Source organism: Cucumis melo, chromosome 5 (assembly GCF_025177605.1).
Source record: "Cucumis melo cultivar AY chromosome 5, USDA_Cmelo_AY_1.0, whole genome shotgun sequence".
Classification (NCBI taxonomy): domain Eukaryota; kingdom Viridiplantae; phylum Streptophyta; class Magnoliopsida; order Cucurbitales; family Cucurbitaceae; genus Cucumis; species Cucumis melo.
In genome coordinates this window covers 20,153,109-20,174,772 of record NC_066861.1, presented here as the reverse complement: position 1 = coordinate 20,174,772, position 21,664 = coordinate 20,153,109, and the positions used below count along the sequence as shown (strand labels likewise).

Below are 21,664 nucleotides of genomic sequence, written 5' to 3'. Positions count from 1 at the left end.
CCACTATGCCTTAAGAAGACCGTGAATCCCAATTTAACCAAGGGATAAACGATGAATTCATCCGAAACCCATGTGGCGATTTTCTCTGTAATCCACCTCTCACCAACGAAAAAATTATCAAGGATCCAGAGAACAAGACCCTAGTTCCTATTAGGTCGCAATGAGAAGAGGTCATGAATCTTCAACAACAACCTCCAACGTTTATGGTGTAACACCCCAAAATTTGAGGTATTTTCTCAACCTATTTGTCTTACTTTATTAAGATTTTAAATTTTGGGTGTTTATTTAATCAAATTGAAGAGTGAAAATTTGTTAGATATTTGATATTTTGGGAAGAGAAAAGTGATGTGATGGAAAAGGGTTAAAAAAGGAGAGAGAATGAATAAATATGTGTGTGTATCTGTGTGTGTGTATATATCAGGGTTTTTTCAAAAATATAACCAACCAGCAAAATATTTACACTATATAGAACAATTTTGAAAATAGAAAAAGCCCACAGATCCATAATGGAAAATACCAAAAATGGCTCAGTCAAACGCGATTAATTGGTCATATGCGCACATGTAATTCTTCTTCTAAACGATCATAATATGCGATCGTATATGATCATGTAGGAAATGATACACGATCGTATAGCAAACGATACACAATCATGTAGGTAGTATCAACACCAATCACACACACGCATGTTATTCTTCTTCTAAACAATCATGATACGCAATCTTGTAGGAAATGATACACAATCATGTAGTTTTTTTTAACGATGGAAAAAATACATCGTCTTGTTCTTCTTCTAAACGATCATGATACGCAATCTTGTAGGAAATGAAACATGATTGTGTAAGAAATGAAACACGATCGTGTAGGAAATAATACATGATCGTGTAGTTCTTTTTAACGATGGAAAAAAGACTTCATGTAATTCTTCTTCTAAACGATCATGATACGTGATCATGTAGGAAATGAAACATGACCGTGTAGGAAATGATACACAATCGTGTAGTTCTTTTTAACGATGAAAAAAATGCTTCGTGTAATTCTTCTTCTAAACGGTCATGATACGCGATCGTGTAGGGAATAATACGTGATCGTGTAGGAAATGATACACGAACGTGCAGTTCTTTTTAACAATGAGAAAAATGCTTCGTGCAATTCTTCTTCTAAAGAATCATGATACGTGATCGTTTAGAAAATGATACGCGATCAGGTAGGAAACTATACCCAATCGTGTAGTTCTTTTCAACTATAGAAAAAATACTTCAAATCTAAATTATTGTTTAAATCATATCAAAGTGATATTTAAACGATCTTCATATTCTAGAAGAAAAGCTGTAAGAAAGAAAGAGAAGATGAAGACAGAAGGAAAGAAAGAGAAGATGAATAAAAATAGAACAAAGAAAATCTGGAAGATGAGCTGAAGAAATTTGGAAGAGAAGAAGAATAAATTGCAAAGAAGAAGAAAAAAAGAAGTGACGAATCGTCAGCAATATCAAGGACAAATCTAAAATTTATGAAAAATTTATACCGACTTCATGAGCTTTTTGATTTTGTTACATGGGTCGTATATATTTTGGTGTTTTGTTATATTTCTAAATATTTACCTATTTATTAAACATTTTGTGGGAAATAATTTTGAGGAAAGAGAAGAGTGATTTATTATGTTGGAAAAAGAAAAAGGAAAAATAGTAACTAATAATAATAAAGTATTATATTGTTGTTGTTGTTGTTTGTATTGTTGTTATCATCATTTTTTAAATAAATAGAATCCTCGGTGCTCGTGCAACTCCTAAATCTTCTCCATTCTTCTTCATCTTTGTAGCTCTAGCTTTCGCTCAACTTCTTTCTTCATCTCTGTTCATCCCCGTCGTCCAAGCCGCCTCCATTGAAAAGTCCAACCGATAACCAAAAGCTTTCATTCGAGTTAACTCATTCTTCGCAAGCTATTTTGTCAAATGTTTCATCTCCGTTAAAGCTGAGACATTCACCGTTAACCTCCATCCTCTTTCGTGCAGCGTCACCGTCGACAAGGCCTCCGTCTGCCACTAAGCATCGCATTTCCATTAGCGTCCGAGCCGGTTTCCTAGATGAAGTTACGCACGTCCAAGCCGCATTAGCTTTGTCCCGAGCCAAACCTAAGTCGTGCGTTCTTCTCAAGCCAATCTTCCAGCCGCATATGAGTTTCCTCTAGCTAACCTAAGCCACACATGAGCCAGGCTTCCCAGTCGATTCAAGCCAAATCTTGGGTGAGTTTTTGTTGCTTTTGATTTGGATTTTGGTATTTCTATCAAATATCTATTTTTTTGGCTCAGTAAAATAATTTTTGGAATTAAGTTAGATTATTTTGTTTGAAGGTTGTTGACGAATTCTTGAAGCAATTGGTGAAATTTTCTCATCAAGGATTTTTAGCTAATCTCGAGTAAGGGATTTCTACTATCGAACCTTAGGTTGAAGTTGAAATGTACTGTATGAGATGGTTTGACTATTTATATGTAGCGTTAAAATGCGTAGAATTGAGAGGTTTTGACTGAGTTATGTAGTGGAATATCTGAGACCGACATATGTGTGAACTTTTGTATCTTATCCGTTTATGCATAGGCTTGGATGTATTGATGGCTTGCTATATTGTTGAAAGTACTGGGATATGTACTAGCATGCTTATTTTGACTGGTTATGTATTGAACTGGAATATTGTTGATAGTTTTGATCATATTCTAATTTGACAGTCTTGAACTGTTTAGACTGGAATGAACTTATCTGAGCTGAGGGAAAACAATTAGCTTTAGCTATTGGATAGTGTACCTTGGAAGCAAGGTGTCCTACGAGATCACCACATATTGTGTTCCTTCGGGATCACTAGACTAATTGACATGTATGCTACAAGATCACAAGACTCTTGTAGTGCAGGGTACCTCCTAATAGGAAGTTAAAAGTTTTTACTCCTAACAGAACCAGTAGTGGGTCTCTTAACAATTTTATACTCACCCTTTTTATGTTTAACTTTTTCAAGTAAATGTAATATGAGAGGCAGACCGGCGATTGATAACTTATAGAAATACAAGTTATTATAACCTCTTTTATAAATTAACGAAACCAAAATGTAGAAGAAGTGTATAAACGCCATGATTATGTTGAAAAAGCATAAGTATTTAGAAATATAATTTACATAAGTATCCATGCCTGTTTTACCGCATTTTAGTGTCTTAGCGCAGGAATAGAAATAAAAGAAGAAAGTAGTGAATCGTAAAGGATCTCATCCAAGAGTTACACGAGAAGAACTCGGTTGACAACGATAAATGTTAGGCAAGGATCTACATCATTATGCGAGAACGGTTCACTAGAAGACAAGATGGTAGTTGGAGATGATGTGACTCGACAAAAGTTACATTCGACACTGATATGATAAAAAAAAAGTTTCCCATAGAAAGTTGCCAATATAAAATCTCTTTCTACCTCAAGAGAAAAAGGTCTGAACGGACCCAAAAAAAGGCCAGATGTATGAAGAGCCAAACATCTGTTTCCGGTCAAATCTTAAAGGAAGGTGGAAAGAAGTAGCCTTTCTACAGTCTGTAAAGTAATCTTCTTCTTCTCTGGTCAACCTATGAGTGAGAGCTTAGAGTTTGAAGGAAAGGAAGTTCATTTCCTATTCCCCTAACTTGTAATCAATTTCCATTATCTTTTCTTTGCATTTTTGTATTCTTTGTAACATATGTTGTTCATATTGTACAATGGTCGAAGGCCTACATTCTTTAATATATTGCATGTTTATACCTTTTCAATCCACCATTTCTATACTATTCATCTGTCAATGTGTTATTTGTAGTTTAGTCTTGTGATAAGTTCTTGATAAGAAATTCAACTTATAATTCTTATCGCATTAGTTGAGCTATAGTCATCACTCTACAAGTACTTATCACAAACTACTCGAGAGGGCAAGTAGCAAGGATATGGCTAACGCATGTAAAGAGGAGATTAGAGATAAACTCCACCTTGGTAAGATAACTTCCACCATTTGTATCCCAAAAGGGGAACAAGTGTAGGTTTTAGGCATCGAGAGGTTGGCACCCTTAAAAGAGAAGTTCTATAAGCCTTATAAGTGAAACATTCTAGATATACCTCACCTAATAAAGTTGAGTCATTTGCACATCGACAGGAGGACAAGTGTGGCGTTTAAAGACTTCGAGAGGAGCTCACCTTAATCATAGACTAGTTATAAGAGTCACATTGCATCAAGACCTTCACGGCCTAACCGCCTAATATTACATAGACATTCCTTCACCCATTCTTAATACAAGTTAGTTTGCACCTTCATTTCACATCCATCTAATTCACCTTTTATATATCCTCTAGTGTAGATAAGTAGATATAATTAAAGATACGTTTCATCATACTGAATAGATAATTCTTTTATACCACTTGAATAATTAGTAAATCCTAGAACTAACCTTTGATATCAATTTCCTGTGTTCAGTTCTGGATCACCCAGATAAACCTAGTGTTTCGCTTATATTTAGGCAACCAATAGGAAAACTTGTACTCAACGAAGACTTGGCTCTCATGCAATAAAGAGATACATAATGAGTAAGTTGCATATAATAATCATGACCGATGACTTATCGTATAGGATTAATTATGCATATAAGTTGTTGGAATGTTCTAAAACTCATAGTTTGTAATTATATTCTATTCAATAAATTCGTTGTTGAGAAATTGAATAATATAATCTTAAATCCAATAAACTAACGTCCCGAAGCTATTTTTTGAGTAAACTCAAACTTTATGTAGAGACATAAACTTGGATCAAGTTCGAGTATATAGCCTAAATAGTCTATAATATATGAATAAAGGTTTGGCGCCTTATTCAGAGAAACTATGAATGTGGCCCACTTTGTAGTTAGTACAAACGAGGTGATCCTGAATCGTTCATGTTAAGACATAAAAGTGGGGGCATCCTATGTAAAGTGTTTATATAAGACTGAACCAGGAAATAGTAACTTTTACGTTATAACGTCATTCACTATTTAAAACTAACTATCTTGATTATTGATGACCTAGGTAACTTAATTTTAATCCTGAGCTAACTATGAACTCTTGTTCACACGAGATTATCCTTAGATCTGCATAGGTGAGGACAACTCATTAGCATTGGCCCAATAAGTCTCCCATTTCAGGGGTAAGATCGGGTGGATAGGTTGGAGCATAGAGTGCAAGATGGAGTTCACTCCTACCCATTTTAGAGTTAGTAGATAGGTTGTTCCCTTAAGGACTTAATCCAAGTCTTGAACAAGGGGCCCCACCCTCTCATTATCTCGAGAGAGATTCGGTTTGTAGGTTAGACCTTAAACTAATTGTTCAATAGTGGATCAGTAGGACTTAAGGAGCAAGATGTAGTCTCATAAGTAAAACAGTATTTTGACCCAGCTGAGCTTACGGACACCCTGGAAAAGATTAATTTTCTTATCATGATTATATTAAATGGACACAAATATATCTATAGTGAGGGGAGTGCAACTACGAGACTTCAGTGGAATGACTTATTGTTAAGGAATGTTGATTAGCTCGATCTAAAAGAGTTTAGCTAGTTAATCTCGGATCATTGGAGCCCATTATCTATAAGTCCATTAGGTTCCCCTGCTAGCTCATATGGAATAAACTTAGAACAATATGATGGAATGAGTCGAATTGTTCAAATTCTGCAAGGAGAGAGAAACTGACAAGTATATGTGATATAGTCATCGGATTTCAGTTTAGAGGTAGAAATTTATGTTTAAATGATATCTAAATATTAAAAATATGAATGCGGATTCATACTCAGAAGCTCGAAAATGATGGAGATAGACAAAGTTGTAAAAAGTCAAAATGTTGACTTTTTTACTTTGAAAAGTCAAACTTTGATCGACAATATATTCAAATGTGATTTGAATCTTGAGAAAATTAATGTGGTTTCATGCTCTAGATGTCGAAATTAGTCAAGACGGACAAAATTGAAAAAAGTCAAAATTTTGACTTTTTGGTTTGTAAAGTCAAAGTTTAACTTTGACCAAATGACAATTTTAGCTTTTGACCAAAGTTAGTGGAAAAATCCAATATTTTGTTGGATAATCCCACTAACTATAGTGGGCTAGGTGTTAGCACACTATGAAGACATTAAGCCCACAAATGGTTAATGGGTTATGTGTTATTGGTCCATGAGTTTGCATACACATGCATCCTTGCATGTGAATTCTCTATAAATTGGGCTCTTGGGACCTTATGGAAAAGGTTGGTTTTTTCTAAAACAAAAATTAGGCTACTGAATTTCACATTTGGTTTTCTAAAATCAAAACTAAAACTCAACCCTTTTCCATATAATTTCCATCTTCTTTCTTTCTTCCGGTTTCCTTCATCCAACGGATCCCACAACCCGATTCTAAGTCCAGAGGATAGTAGGTCAATCGTAGTAGTAATTCACGCATCAATCGGAGGTACAAACGTAAGTTTTTCTTAAAAAACCTATTTTTAAACTTATTCTGGTTTAGGCTTTCTTGTTAATTAATTGTAATTAAGGTAGAATTTCGGTCTTTCTTCTGCCATGCTCGTTTAATCTCTATCATAAACAACCCTGAGTTCGAGTGTAATGAGAATTAAGAATATCATTGCCTTCAACAACGAGGGACAAGAAAAACTCGTGAATGCCATATGGAAACCTTTCAAATGCTTCCACTTAATGTTTTGCTTGCTTTCAAGTTTTGTATTTTTATGTTTATTTGAAATGGGGATCGAACTAAATTTTTTGGATATTCATTTTTGGAATAGAATTTTGTAGTTTTTTGTATTTTAACTATTTGATTTGGTCTCTTATGAACTCGAAGTTTTTCTTTGATTTGTTTTGGTTTGAACTTTAAAGTATCTTTATGTTAAAGTAATGATCTAAGCTAGTTTTATAATAGTTGGGTCGTTAAATATGGACTACCACCTCTAGTGCCAAACCACGAATGGAAAGCACCATAACTACATTTTCCAAAGTTTTTCTCTTCTTTTCTTTGTTTAACATTTGAGGAATATTCTTCCAATATAGCTAAGTCAAGGTTTGGTGCCGCTCTACTATCACTTGTTATGGACAAGGGACCTCCATATATCTTCATAATTGTATGATATTGTCCACTTCAAATGTAAAAGCCTCATGGATTTGCTTTTGGCTTTACCCAAATGCATTGATAATAATTGTCCACCCTTACATATTTATGTTCATCATTTATTTAGCCAATGTGAAACTTTGATCTCATTTTCAGCACCAACATGCATGTATAATAAACCATAACGTGCAATTTGACATAAGATGTCGTAGAAAATCCAAGAACCCCTTGATGACCCACTTTTTTGTGCATATGACACTCATACATTCTATCATCGTGAAAGTATATTATAATTTTATGGTTTATGGCAAATAAAAATACGTTGTCTACCTCAAATATATACAATGTTTACACGTAAAAATTGTAAAATATAAGTGAATGATCTAAGTTGACATCACAAGTGAATGTTAAAATTTTGAAATAAAATATTTACACAATTGAAAGATTAAACAAAAAGTTAAAAGAGAAAAGGAAAATGCCTAATTCAGAAGCAAATCATAAACCTTGCTTTTTTCCAATAATACATGTGCTTTCTAAAAAAAAAATTAGTGAATAAGAGTATTTCAAAAAAGATATTAGTCACTAGAAAAACAGACTATATTTAAGTCGAAAAAACGGTACCCAAGATACTCCAAACTTTATAACCCAATTAAGCGCTGAACCATTTTTAACATGAGCAAGACCAAAACCCTAATGTTTGTTAGGCCTACATGAGTAAGGTCCAAAGAAAGGTCATGACCTAACTAAGTGTGAGTCTTGCACCGTCAAGGCCTCCTATCATTGGGCTAGGCTCTGTGCCCAATTTGTTCCTCTAAGCTTTAGAAAGCCACATGTCCAAATCCCTTAATCTAGGCTGAACTCCAAATTAAATAGGAAGGTAGAATAAGTCTTCCTCTTTTTATAGTGTCAAATGATAAAGGCCAAAGCTTTTGGCATTTTCAAAAATGAATATCTATCAAATAATATACATAAAGTAGCAAGATATAATCATGGAATGTGAGCCTACTCTTTATGACAAGTCCTAAGATATTCATGACAAATTGTTGTAATTCGTCCTTTCTTATGTAGATACTATGTCCTCGCTTCAGTAAAAATGAATCATATTTTCTATTATTTTTATTATCGTCATTATAAGGAACCATTATGAAATCATCAGGGAAATGATCCATCATCTTCCTAGGCACCAATGAGAATTTATCTTAGAAGTGAGAATCACGGAAGCCAGGCAAAACCGTCACAAGAGTTTATGTACAAAGAACAAGTACTCTAATGGGTCATATCCAACAAGGAAAAGGATATTGTAACAGTTTGATTTCACGCAAAAAAAAATCCAAAATTTGAGATTTTATCTAGAGGTTAATATAATATTATTTTGTAACTATAAATCCTACCACGTTAATATCCAATATAGAAGTAATTTATATACAATTTATCAGAAACACGCAACAGCTCACCCCATAAGGTCCATGATTACACCCCTGGACATCTCTCTTCATAAATAGAATAGTTATAAAAAGAAAGTCTTTGAAATGGAAGCCTACCGCTCACCTCACAAGATCCATAAAGGTCGCACGCCCCAACAAGCCATAGAAAGTGACCCCCCCATGAGGCATATTAAAGGTCCCTCTGGCGAGGGTATGAAACATGAATATCTAACTATCCAAATAGAGAAATTAAGAGAACACTATATTCAATATTATAGTTTTTGATTCCATACACATTATTTGTGTATGAGCAAACTCGCATGCATCTCAAAGATTTTCAGGGGGCAATGGCCCTGCTAATATTGTCCTTTTGACAAGAATCTTTGAATCAATCATATATATTTGAAAAAAGAACGATAGAAAATGTGACCGTTCATATTATTGCATTCAAAAAGAATTTCTTAGCTATTGTGATTTTCATTGCAGTTGTATCATTGTCATTGAACTAATGGGGCAAAAACCAATCTCATGGACGCTGAAACTAATGCTTCAAAATTTTAAAAAGAGCAAACAATATATACTTTCCGACAGCCAACCAAAGCAGAAAGATGCATTGGACCTTGAGGTAACACGATGCATTTCCTTTATGACTTCCCTGCTTCAGATGCATCCCCGTCTTCTGTTGCACTTCCAAACTTAACAATGTCCTCAACAAGTATCTTGCCTTCTGTAAAATGGAAAAAAGGAGAAAGTAGCTACATGAGAGATTCAGTAATGAAAATACTAAGACGTAAAAAATCAGATGGCCAAAAAAGGTGGGATTTGGTCTATTGTAACCATTAGGAATTATTTCTCCTTCATTAGGTGAAGCTTAAAGTTAATTCACAATCATGATTCATGACATCTTTGGTGTATCGCTTTCGTAGGGTTACTGAGTATATCATGGGCCTCCACTTCTTAGAATTTAGATTAGCCTCATGGCTGCCCCCACCTTTCTGATTCCAAGTGAGGCTTTGTCCTCTTTAAGGGTAACTCCAACAAAGATTTTAAGTTATTAAGAACACATTTGGTCAATTGGACTTTGTTTAATGTTTTCAGATTTATCGAGTTTCCAACAAATGTGTTTGACAAATAACCCAAATTTTATTTCTAAAACTGTTCTCATATTCTGTTTAACAGTGCAAATTCAAAAAGACAACATTTCTATGTTTTCATTGTTTTTGGAAATTGAAGTTTAAAATTTTAAATGCATAACTATATTAATTAAAGATAAAAATATTTAGATACAATACACCATGTTATAAACTCAGTTTGTACTATGTAAAGTATTATAAATTAGGTGAAATTCCAATTTTTGTCCCAATGGTCGGGATAAAAGCTAGGTTTTAGTGTGGTTTTTTTGTTATAGAAAGGAGTTCGTATGGTTTTAAAAGTTAGACTTGTCCCTGTGGTTTGTTAAAATCCTCTTAAATAATCCCTACCACAAAGACTATTTATAAGGCTTTTATCAAATGATTGGGACTAAATTTTACTTATAAATCATATGGTGTAGTTTAACTTCCTCCAAACTACAGGTACTAAATTTTCAATTTATCCTATAAATTGTATAATATTTACAAAATAATAATTAGAATCTTTTTAACATAAAACATGATAAATAAACTAACAATCATTTATTGTCCACTAATATTAATTGGGCAACTACAAATAGTTTACAGTTGTTTAAATAACAACTTAATGAATCTGCTATCAAACACATTGATTTTTTTCGTCAAAGCTACCAAACATATTTTTGAAAACATAAAATGCACCTTTGCTTTCATTTAATCTTCCGTTTTCAATTTTTAAATTTCAATTTTCAGATTCTCTATCAAAGAGCCACAGATTTCAACTAGGGTTTGAACCCTAAGACCCCGTAAAGTGTCTCCAAACATTCCCAACTCTAACCGACAAAGCACCCCTGGGTTAAACAATTCCACACATATCGAGGACAAAAAACAGAGATAGAAGGGTAAGACGATGCAACATTGCTTACCTCTATCCTTGGAGAGATTGCTGATAATTTCCTGAATGCCCTCCTTGCCCAAGGTGTCCTTGAGATACATAGCAGCAGATGCAACCTCCTCAGCTGTCACTTTTCCATCATAATCCCTGCAGAGAAGTACCATATAGACAGTTATACCCGCATGATTTGCCCAAAGTGGGATTCACATCAAATTAGAAAGTGACAGCTATAAAACCTGTCCAGCAATCGCCAACGGTCCCCAATTTCAGCATCAACATCATCAATTTCCTTTTCAAGCTTATGAAGCATCGTATCAATCTGAAGACATCATCAATATTGTGAGTTTTCCAAGTTGCAGAGAAGACATGGTAGAGATCAGAGACAGGTAAATCAACTATGGGTTTGGTTAGCATCAAAATAAACTCATTAAATACAGTTATGATGAAGACTCATGTTACCCTGTTAATAAGTGCTGAGGAAACCTTGCGACCTAAAGTCAATTCCGCAGCCTGGTCAGTATCCTGCCTTGCAGCTTTGTAAGCCCTTCGTGCTTCTTCTTCACCATCTTTACCCTCTTTCTTGACCATGCTGTTGTACAGGTCTATCTGTAAAGGAACACAATAGCAAGAAAAAAGCACCGACCAATTAGTCATGTACTAGGGTTTTCCAGATCCAAATACATTTTTTTGGGTCCTGAAGATCTTTTAGCTGTCTTGGAGACAAAAAATAAAAAATAAAAATCACCAACCTACGTACAGTTATGTTTGTTAGGTCAATTTGCAGTACACATCAAGATGGAATAATTTATACCTCTTTCTTTACTAGTTGTAAGAACTCCTCACGTTCTCTGCTGACCGACTATATATGAATAACAAGAGTGGAACAAAGCAAGTTAAGTCAACATCATGTGTAAATGTAAATAAGAAGGACGTGAGTGACAATGTTAGTCCTTCAAAACACAAATTATTGTCAATTCTTACAGAAGCAGATGCTAAAACTGCCAATGCACGACTGAGTTCACATAGTTGCTCTTGTTTCTCCATTGTTTTTGTTTTCTCTTTGGGTTCTTCTCCAATAGTTGGACTTGTCATCTCTTCTAGTGCTACATCCCTTTGACTACCAGCAGTTTCTTGCATCTTAGCCAGCTCCTCTTCTTCTTCTTCCTCCTCCTCCTATACATATATATACATCTATATATTATGAAGAACATCTAAATGCCATGAACCTTTTTGAAACGACTAGTTCAATAGAACAAGAATTAGAAACCTAGATCATCTTGGTAGAAAAGAACATGCAGTTTGACCTTTTAGGGGAACTGAACTCATACAGAATCAGCGATTTAAGTACATCAAAAATTTGGCTCATGAAAATAATTAATAGAACTTGGGGCATAAAGAAGGCATTTTGGAAGTTCTATTTCAGGCTTATTGTCCATAATCTATATTTTTGTATTTGTATATTTCAGACAATTAGTTTAGTAAACTTGATTTTATACTAAGTCAGCATCAGCAATCGGCTTACATTATTAAAATCGCCCAGTTCTAACTGTAAGCTCACATAGGGATGAAGGGAAACATTGACCTGACTCAAACCAAATTGGTAACTCCCCTTCTCCCATTCTCCCAGAAATTTTCTTATAATAATAATTACTTGTAATAATAAGGAAGCCCCCCAGTCCCCCTCCATACACACAACAATATATATATATATATATAAGTAAAAGAAAACCTTTATCATCTCTTCTTGCATTTCTAGGAACTCCAACTTCCTTCTTCTTTCTGAAACAGTATCTTCAGATGGCAAAGATGTCACCCCTACGGTATCCACGACCTCATCCGGCAGGGAGGAAAGAGTTGCTTGTACAACTTCCTCTGGTCTCACCTTTCCAGACACAGAGAAGGCTCTGCATTGGTTACCAATCAGAAGACATATTTCAACGTCTTACTATTACAAAAAGAAGCTGCAGAAAGTATTTAGTTACCTAGAAAGAATTAGAAGCGAAGATGGTACAGAGTAGTTGAGCGATAAATCCAGCCAATCACGCAGCTACAGGAAATAATCAAAACTTTACGTCAGAACTACAAGACATTTTTCCTTTATATCCATCCCTAAAAGAAAATAATATTACAGCAGAAATGCAAGTTTTACAGATACTTCTTTGACAACCAAATAACGCATTTGAATGTAAAGGAAACGTATTGAATCTTAGGTAAGTGGCCACCATGGATTAAACACATAACTTCTTTAGTTCTTTATCAAGACCATGCCCCTCTATTTACCACAAGTGAAGGGCTAAGAAGCATGAACACTTTAGTTTGGCTAGCATGTCCACATCCAACATGTGTCAAACACTTGGACACTCCAACTGCGTCAAACAGGTATTGAAGACGAACACTTGTTGGTGCAACAAATATGTTGGACATAGAACACTTGTTGGGTAAAGTAGAAAAACACATATATGACAATAAAAGTAACTTTTGAGCATGAAATACAGTAAGTTAAGTTTTCTAAGCATATAAATGCACCAATCTGTTTACTTTTAATTTTGTTTATATATAAAAAGAGTATATATTTTGAAGAAAAAATGTATATTTTAATGTGTCTTTGTTTTGTCAAATCCTAGACTTTTAAAATATGATGTGTTGTCGTGTACATGTCGTGTCGTACCCATGTCTATGCTTTTTAGGTGAGTGGAGTTTTAAAACAGTTGATATAATATTAATTTACCTTTACTAAAGCTTAAACTTTTGGATCAATCGATCATCAATCATTTAACAATGATTCTAGAAGAAAAAGGCAATTCATTTAGAACAATTGATATATAAAAAAGAAAAGAGGACCTGTTGTCTCATTTCCTCAACCGAAAGCAATCCAAGTAAACCTCTTTCTCTGCAGGCTTGTCGAAGCTCCGCTTCTGAAAGAGATTCCACCCCCTCTGACTGAATCATCCTATCATCATTCTTAATCCTGCAAATATAAAGGAACCCGTGCTTTAAAGAAAATTTTCCAACTACAAAAAAAATATGACTTCTCGTTGCTTTTGGCATCTCCCACCCAACCTTTTGTAAAGAAGAGAACACTTCTAATGTATCAATAAATTTCATCAGATGCAACCTCTCTAGTAAAGAAATATGGTTGACCACAGAGACAAAAGAGAAGACACTAAATTAGCACAAATTAATTAATGAAACAATTCACACAGAGTGAAAAAGTAACACTCAAAGTCGTTACGTTTATAGAAAATCTCAATCAGATTTTGTTTACAATCCGATCTTATTCTTATGAACTATGACTCCTTTGAGGGGGTTGGGCACAGTGTCCCGTACTCATATAAAATCAAGAACCATACGTGTCTTATCCAAATGTCTTACATAGACTCTCTTGTTTGTATTTTTAAACCTTCTTGATGGAAAAATAGGACACTATATTTACTTTTAGAACAATTTGTGGGTTCTGATATTTTGAGTTACTCCTTTCTTGAGAAACTGAATCATGTTAAAAGAAAGAATTTACATAAAGAGAGGGATAAAAGAAATCCACGCTAAGCTATTAAAAATACATTAAAAAAAACCTAAATTAGCGAAGATACAATTCATATAGCCGTTACAAAGAACAGGATGTAAGAGTACTCTGAACTCTGAAATAAGGCCAACCATTTAGCTTCCTCTCACACTTCTTCCCACACTGGGAACTGTTATCAAAGATACAGTACCTTTCATTTAACTCCGAAAGGATTTGCTAAATATGGTTGGACAGAGGATCTTGGATTTCATCCTAAAAACTTGGGCACAGAGCGATTCAAGCATAACATCTTTACTGTTAGAAGGAAGAGCTAAAACAAACTTAAGGCTTCAAACAACTTTCTCCAGCAAGATCAGGCCAGGTTCTGATCTGTTGCCAGCTATGAATTCCTAATTAACTGAGAGTTGGGTACCTGATGTTTAAGCATCCTCTGGGCATATTCCACTGGATAAATCATGGAACTTCTTAACATCCTCTAGGCACATTCCATAGATTCCAACTCTTACAACAAGAAATTTAATATCACCAAAGGCCACAACTTGAACAACCACAATTGCTTACATAAAACTACTCACGTGGCTGAAAGGAAATTTCCTCATCGTTGATGAAACCATATGTTTCTCATTTTTCAAAATAAATGTGGAACAAAACTTGAAACAAGGACATCATAATTAGTATAGAGAAAGCAGCAGACATAGAAAAACCAAGCACATAGAAGCTGCAATATATATACACATGCATGTATCAAAGCTGAAAACTTTAAATCCTGAATGATAAAATGCACAAGAGAATGGAATTGTGCATGTCATGTTCGTAAGGGACTTACTCTTGCAGTCTCTTCCTCAGCATAAAACGCAAATATGCATCAGTGCCAAATGGACTGATACCCATGTATTTGCACATATTCACCAAACGAGGCCTGTCAAATGAATGGAGGTTCACTGGAGAGATATTTGAAAAAATTCAAGCTAAAAGATAAAAAAACTTGGATAATAAATAAAAACTGGACCTGCTTATGTTATCCAAAGTAAGCTCATCGTTGAATAACTTGGCAAATCCCAAAATTTCCTCATTGTTAACACTAGCACCCTTTCTGACCTATATAAACATAATATAACACCCCCATTGAGCAAGATGCATCAGCTGTGGTAGACAACTGGTAAAATTAAATTAACAAACACAGCAGGAATGGAGGATAAAATCTACTTGCCTTAGTCATGAATTCATCGAGATCTTCAGCTGTCTTTTTAATTTCTCCACTTCTGGAGTTTTGGACTTCTTTGGCCATTTCCTTTACAGTATCCTGAAGAAATTTGGCATATTCTATTCTAGCATTTAGCCTTCTTTTCAATGCCTCCTGAAAGATGGAAACTAGAATCAGACCTATTCTGTCAAGAGAGAGAGAAAGCATATAACAGAGATCTATAAACTATCTCATCCAATAGAAGGAAGAGCATCAGATGCAAGAGCTACATTTAAAATCTTCCAACTCCATCCATCCACAAGTAATAGAGTCAGAATGAAAAATAATGTCGCACAACTAACTCTATTCAAAAGGATAAAAAGAGACATTTTAAGCTACTTGAAGGCCATAATGAAGCAAAAAATTTGAACCCGTCCCCAAAGAATCATCTAAAGTTTTCTCACTAAAAATTTATTTGTTTTTCATTAAACAAATCGTACAAATTTTTACCATCGCAAGTTCATAGAGTTGAGACAAAACAATGTTTTATTTTTGTAGGGGATAGGAAACAATTTCTATAATGCTCCGAGATTAGGAGGGAGATATGAATAAACTGAAATTACATCCGAATGAGAGAGATCTTGGGGATATGAAAGTATGCTTAAGAAAGTCTTAAAAGAATTGAAAATTACTACCCATACCAACAAAGTGCACTTTCGTTTTTAGTGGTTCAATCATAGGAACTCCAAAGTTAAGAGTACTCAGCTCGAAGCTCCTATGGTGAGTGACCTAGACATTTTCCTAGGATGCATGTGAACAAGGACAGAGCATACCGTAAAAAACTCACGTTGGTTTGTGGGGATAGCCAATGTTTTGAAATGCCCAAGGCACACTAAGGCGCAATGGCCCTTAGAAGCCTAGTCACAAGGCATAGGCTTTTTTTGTGAGGCATATTACATATAAAAATATTACATTAAAAAGAGAAAGCATAGTTGAAGTGGAAAGATGAAAAAACAAAAGACCCCGAACACAATAATTTTTGCATTTAGGCTTAGTAAACTCGATTTTTTAGTTAATAAAGAAGGAAAAACCTAATTATTACTATTTAGAAAAAGAAAAAAAAAAAAAAAAAAAAAAAAAGCCCCAAAGCCCAGAGCTTTGAGCCTTGGGGCTTCACAAAATGCACCCAAGAACACCTTATATTGTAAGCTTCCCCTTTAGACATGCACTTTGAGCCTAGGCATGCACCTGGGGTTTTTTTAAAACACTAGGGATCACCATCTTTCACTTTGAGCCTAGAAGCAATTTAAGATAAGCAAGAAAATGTGGCCAAGTCACAGAGGAATGTTGGGGCCATCTGGTGACAAATCTGAATTCCGAATCCTAGGCATAGGACACTACAATTTCATTCATCCAAAGAGACTACAAAAACTTTTCCAATTGAAAGGGGCAAAAAAAGGTTTCCATCCATAAGTTACATACTTCTTGTATTAGTTTGTTCGTGAAAAAGTAGTTTGTATACAAACAGCAATCTAAAGCAATAGAAATGAATGAACTAAAGCACTAGCACAAGAAAAAAAAATAGCAGGAGAATTCAGTTTCAAGAATTAAGTTCCAAAAATCAAATATCCAGAGAACAAACAGCCAATGAACTGCGAGATGGAGTAACATGTTTAGCAATCTCCACCCAGTTCTGCAGCATTTACCTGCTCCTTCATCTTGTCCTGGAAGGTTGATGGTAACATGTTGGGAAATAATTTCAGGAAGACGGGCAATAAGAACTCCATGAACGGAACTATAATAAAAACTGCAAAAGGAACTAGCCTGAAAATATCAGCTGTGGTGCGAGTGAGTTGCTGCCTCTCCCTTCGAGAAAGACCCTTCCCACTTGCAAGTTTTACCAATAACCTCGAGCTGATCCTAACATCAGCCCATAGAAGTTTTGTACCTAACCAATAGTGCTGCATTGTAGATTTAAATTCATCCTTCCAATGGCGAAGCTTCTTAGCCCAGTCTTCCCTACATGATACAATATTTTTTCAATGCACTGTGAGGGTCAAACTTTGGATCCAATATGATACAAAAAGAATAAAAGTTACAAACCTGCTCATAGAAGCAAGAACTCTCAAAGCAGGACCGATTCCTAGAAGCTTTGCCCATATGCTTTTCAACAAAGATTCAGCACTCTTCTGGGATTCTTGCATCTGCTTAGCTTGCGCCTTAACTGTACTCAAACCTTCAACTGCTTGATCACAATCTTCTGGTGACGGCTCTTTAATCCTATTTGTCGCTTGTTTTTCATTTCTATCATTGTCGCCACCAAATTCAGGTTGACCAGCTGTGGCCATTGTAGAATAATGTGAAAGTTGTAAGACATGCCTAAAACCCATACAGGAAGCTGAAGTTCCTCTTCCAATTCCATGGCCAAAAATTTGAGGTTTTATAAGATTAATTCGAAAATATTCTGCAGCTGGAAAGGATAAAAGATCCTTCCGACTATCTGAAGATAAGCCACTGTCACACCCTCCATTAATAGCTACAGGTGGAGGATCAGAAATGCAGCCCAATCTCCGTAGATCATCAGCTTGAGATGCTTGCCCGTGTTCAAATCTGGAGAACCTTAGGTATAAGCTGGTAGACAGATTCTCAGAACTGAGAAGGTGCCTTTTCTTTACCAAGATTGCTCTTAAAGCCATTTCTGCATTCTAAAAATTTGATTACTTAGGTTGAAATCAAATCCCACACATTCAGCCAAACCACTGAATTTTTACAGTTTGTAATCAATGAAGAAACAACCCAATAAACAACCTGTCCAAAAACAGAAAGGAAATTACCTGAGGTGTCAACTTTTACAGTTCTTCAATATATTAGTTCTACCTATATCATAACTTTAACAACATAATCCAAATCAATAACAAACTGAATTGTTGATTGGATATGATAAATTAAATGGTAGTGAAGCACTTAAACCCTGGAAAGATGAAAACAAATAAACAAGAGATAATGGAAAAGATTGCATTACCACATCATGGTCACAATTAAGATAATCCCATATTGCATAATTTTCCAAGCAAGAGGCAACTTCCCATTGACATTTGAAATTTGAAAGTTTACAAAGATAGAAAAATAAGAATAGCCAACATCTTGAAAGAATGTACAAAGCAAACCCAAAAAAGTAACCCCAATATATCGACACTTAGTTCTACAGGAAAGGAAAAAAAACACCCCAGCACACATACACTGTTAGCAGCAGCAATCCAAGAGTTTTCTGGCAAGCATTAAACGAAGACTTATAAAATATAGAACAGTAAATGTCTACCTTAATCAAAGTGCCAAAAAGTACTTCGATTTTCTTCCTTTATTGTAATGTTCTAATGTTAGTTTCAGGATTACATTTATGCTAAAATAGAAGTAACCTGTGTATAGAACACTATGAAGCACTCTCCTGTATTTTGTCATGCTCACAACCTCTTCATTAACTCAAACAATAGCATTAGTTGCTACATTTTCTTTTTACCACTAAATCACCTTCCCCAAACAGTCATTAACAGTACAAGCATTTTTTCTTCTTCACCATCTTCTTTATAAATTACACGTCCATAGGTGGAAGAACTATTTATAAGTCTGGTTTGCAAAAACCAAAAATCAGAAAAACAAATGGATAAACAGGGCCTAAGAAATTGAAAAGATTACAAAGCATCACCCATAATTCTCTAATCCAAATGCAAAGAAATGAAGATATGAATACTTTACAGCCTACTGATTTTAATTCAAGTGATCAAATGCTACTATTAGTGAGTTTGTTGCTTTAAATGAGGTTTTGATAATTTGCCAACCAAACAACCTTTGTAAGACAAGCAATATGAACCTTTAATTACAAATGTCCCTCCCACTCTCGCCTTAGGCTCATGTCCAGCATCACCTCAACAACACTGAGCCATATCCTTTTTTTTATTCTAAAGGAAATTCCTCTCTAGTTCACGAAAACTCGTGTTGTAAGGCTGATATTTTGGAAAAATCTAGTTGAAGACTGAAGGCGTCTTCAAATTAGGAGATATTGTCACGAGAATACGAGTTGAATCAACAAGCACTTTTTTCCTCTCAGTACACCAGTCAACTATTCTTCTTCGAAATCTAATGCTAACTTGATTGGCAGTGTTATTAACCATTCTCCTCCTACGGAATGTCCATTCTACATGTATTCATACTTTTCATTCCAGTAGGTGATGGAGATTCTGAAATTAGTACGAGAAGGATGTTCCCTATGGCATTTTTGGAAAAAAGGGTGTTTGGAGATCTGACATGAACGATCAAGGGATGGACTCGTATGTTGATGCTTTCAAAGCATTACCTAAGGATAATGTCCAAGATAATTATGACCAGTTATAATACCTAACTCAGTTCCTTCAAAGTTCCCATCTTAGTTGAGGTTTGTGAAATAAGGGCTCCCAACCACTCTTAAACATAACTGAAGCTCTCTTATTTCTCTCAACCCAAATGTTCCAAAAGACCCCAAAAGAGACTTCCCTCATTCATTTCATTTAACACATCACCTTCCACATCCACCCCAAATTGCACAGTACATATAAAACGTATTAGAACTCCAACCTCTATCACCATTTAGCATTTATCCACACTCATTAAGGGAATGCATACACATAAACATCAACTAAAAGTCTAAAAGGTAAAAAGAAATGGAAAAAAAATGAACAATTGACTAATCTACAACAATGGACAAACATCTATGCACAGTATGTACTCCCATGCATATGATGGAGACAAATACATGATGCACAAAGTAATTGATTACAAAGAAAACCATTACAGACAGCATATGAAGCAAAAAATGCAACATCCCAAATCCGGTCAAATGGGAATAGAAATAAGCAAAAAAGCACACATTAATGAAGGAGTACAAGAAAATGAAAAATAAAATGAACAATTTACACATATACTACGATAGAAAAACATCAAAGATCAAACAAAATATGCACAGTCCACACTCACTTATGTGACAGAACCACACACATACTCGGTTCAATTTGGGCCACCCACGAAACACACAACCATCAATTGATTACCAAATATTACGATAAAGGGTACCAAGAAGAAAGCGAATCCAATCAATTGAGGCAGTAACGAGGGAAACAGTCGCATTAAGGAAAAACAAAAGTGAACAACCTACTCATCTATTAAGATAGAAAAAACATGAAAAATCAACCAACTCAAGCACAATCCGAACTACCCTACATGTGACAGACACACACACACTCGATTCGATTTGGGCCACTGACGAATCGCACGCCAAGTGATTGAATACCGAACAAAACGATAAAGGGTACCTAAAGAACAGAATTCGGTCAAAACGGAAAGAAATACAGACGGCGGAAAAAAGTAGCAGAAACCCAAAGACGTACCATCAAAACTCAAAGCCAAGACACATGACCTGACAGCTGAAATGTGACGGATGATTCCATTAAGATGGGTTTCGAGATATTTGTACGAGTTTTGGAGAGGTTTGAAGGTTCCAAATGGAAATGGAATTCGAGAAATTAGTAGAACGAAGACGAAATGTTGAACTTGAAGCGGAGCAGTACGAGACGAGTGTCCGTGAAAATTTTAGTACAAAGTTTTATTTAGGTTAAAAATTAGTGTCAACTTTCCTAAAAGGTACTCGTTTAGTCCCTCGACCCTGTCATTTAGAGTTTGTTTGCATTAATTTTTAAACTGTTTAATTTTTAAAATAATTCATTTCAAAATAAATTGAGTTATTTGGCATTGAATTAAAATAATTTAAAAAAACAGATTACGAAATAAATCATTTTAAAGAAATCACAATCAACCAAATTTTAGAATAAATGTTTATTTGGTGTTTAATGAGAAATCTCTCTTAAATATCTATTTTTCTTCCTCTATTTTTTTATTCCTTTTTACTATCTATTTTTTACTCTTCTTTTTGTTTTTTTAAATACTTTGAATATTTTTTAATGTGTGTTTGTATACATTTAAACATAGGGATTTGTAAATGTTCCTCTCTTAGTCAAATCTCCTTCATTTTAACACCTATGAAAGAAATCATGAGAACGTCAAGAAGAACATTATCGTTCGGTTCGTGTAATGAAAATGAATGAAGAACGTGATTGAATTGCACATCTTCTTGTCTAGTTGATATTATATTGTATAGGAAAAATTATTTATCTCATGTATATTTTGTTGTTAGAAATCAATTATTTTTCTTTATGGTTATGTATTTACATTTCAAGATATTTGTGCTTTTAAAATTGAATTGTCAAAAACAAAACAAAAAATTGAAATTAATGTTTAGTTTCAAGTAACTAAAAATTAATAATTTAAAGATAATGTGAGATTAATTTTAAAATATATTTCTAAAAAAAAGATTCAAAATATGTGTATTTTT

General features: G+C 34.6%; 1 protein-coding gene across 5 annotated transcripts; it reads right to left on the bottom strand.

Moving 5' to 3' along the window:
• Positions 1 to 8,951: 8,951 nt before the first annotated feature.
• On the bottom strand, positions 8,952 to 20,863 carry LOC103485905 (uncharacterized). Of its 5 annotated transcripts, none has more exons than XM_051085467.1 (16): positions 20,664 to 20,863; positions 20,497 to 20,588; positions 17,350 to 17,951; positions 16,953 to 17,265; positions 15,274 to 15,420; positions 15,073 to 15,161; positions 14,890 to 14,982; positions 13,382 to 13,508; positions 12,523 to 12,587; positions 12,270 to 12,444; positions 11,522 to 11,713; positions 11,352 to 11,399; positions 11,000 to 11,146; positions 10,777 to 10,859; positions 10,572 to 10,687; positions 8,952 to 9,263 (listed from the first exon to the last, which is right to left on the bottom strand). In XM_051085467.1, the coding sequence occupies exons 3-16, from the start codon at positions 17,940 to 17,942 to the stop codon at positions 9,181 to 9,183; spliced, it is 2,271 nt and encodes a 756-aa protein (XP_050941424.1). In that variant the 5' UTR covers positions 17,943 to 17,951; positions 20,497 to 20,588; positions 20,664 to 20,863; the 3' UTR covers positions 8,952 to 9,180. The 5 variants fall into 5 exon arrangements, with proteins under 5 accessions (XP_050941424.1, XP_008441905.2, XP_008441904.2 ...); XM_008443683.3 differs by having other exon boundaries at positions 17,350 to 18,054; positions 20,664 to 20,858; XM_008443682.3 differs by lacking the exon at positions 20,497 to 20,588 and having other exon boundaries at positions 17,350 to 18,054; positions 20,664 to 20,859.
• Between the last annotated feature and the right edge of the window lie 801 nt (positions 20,864 to 21,664).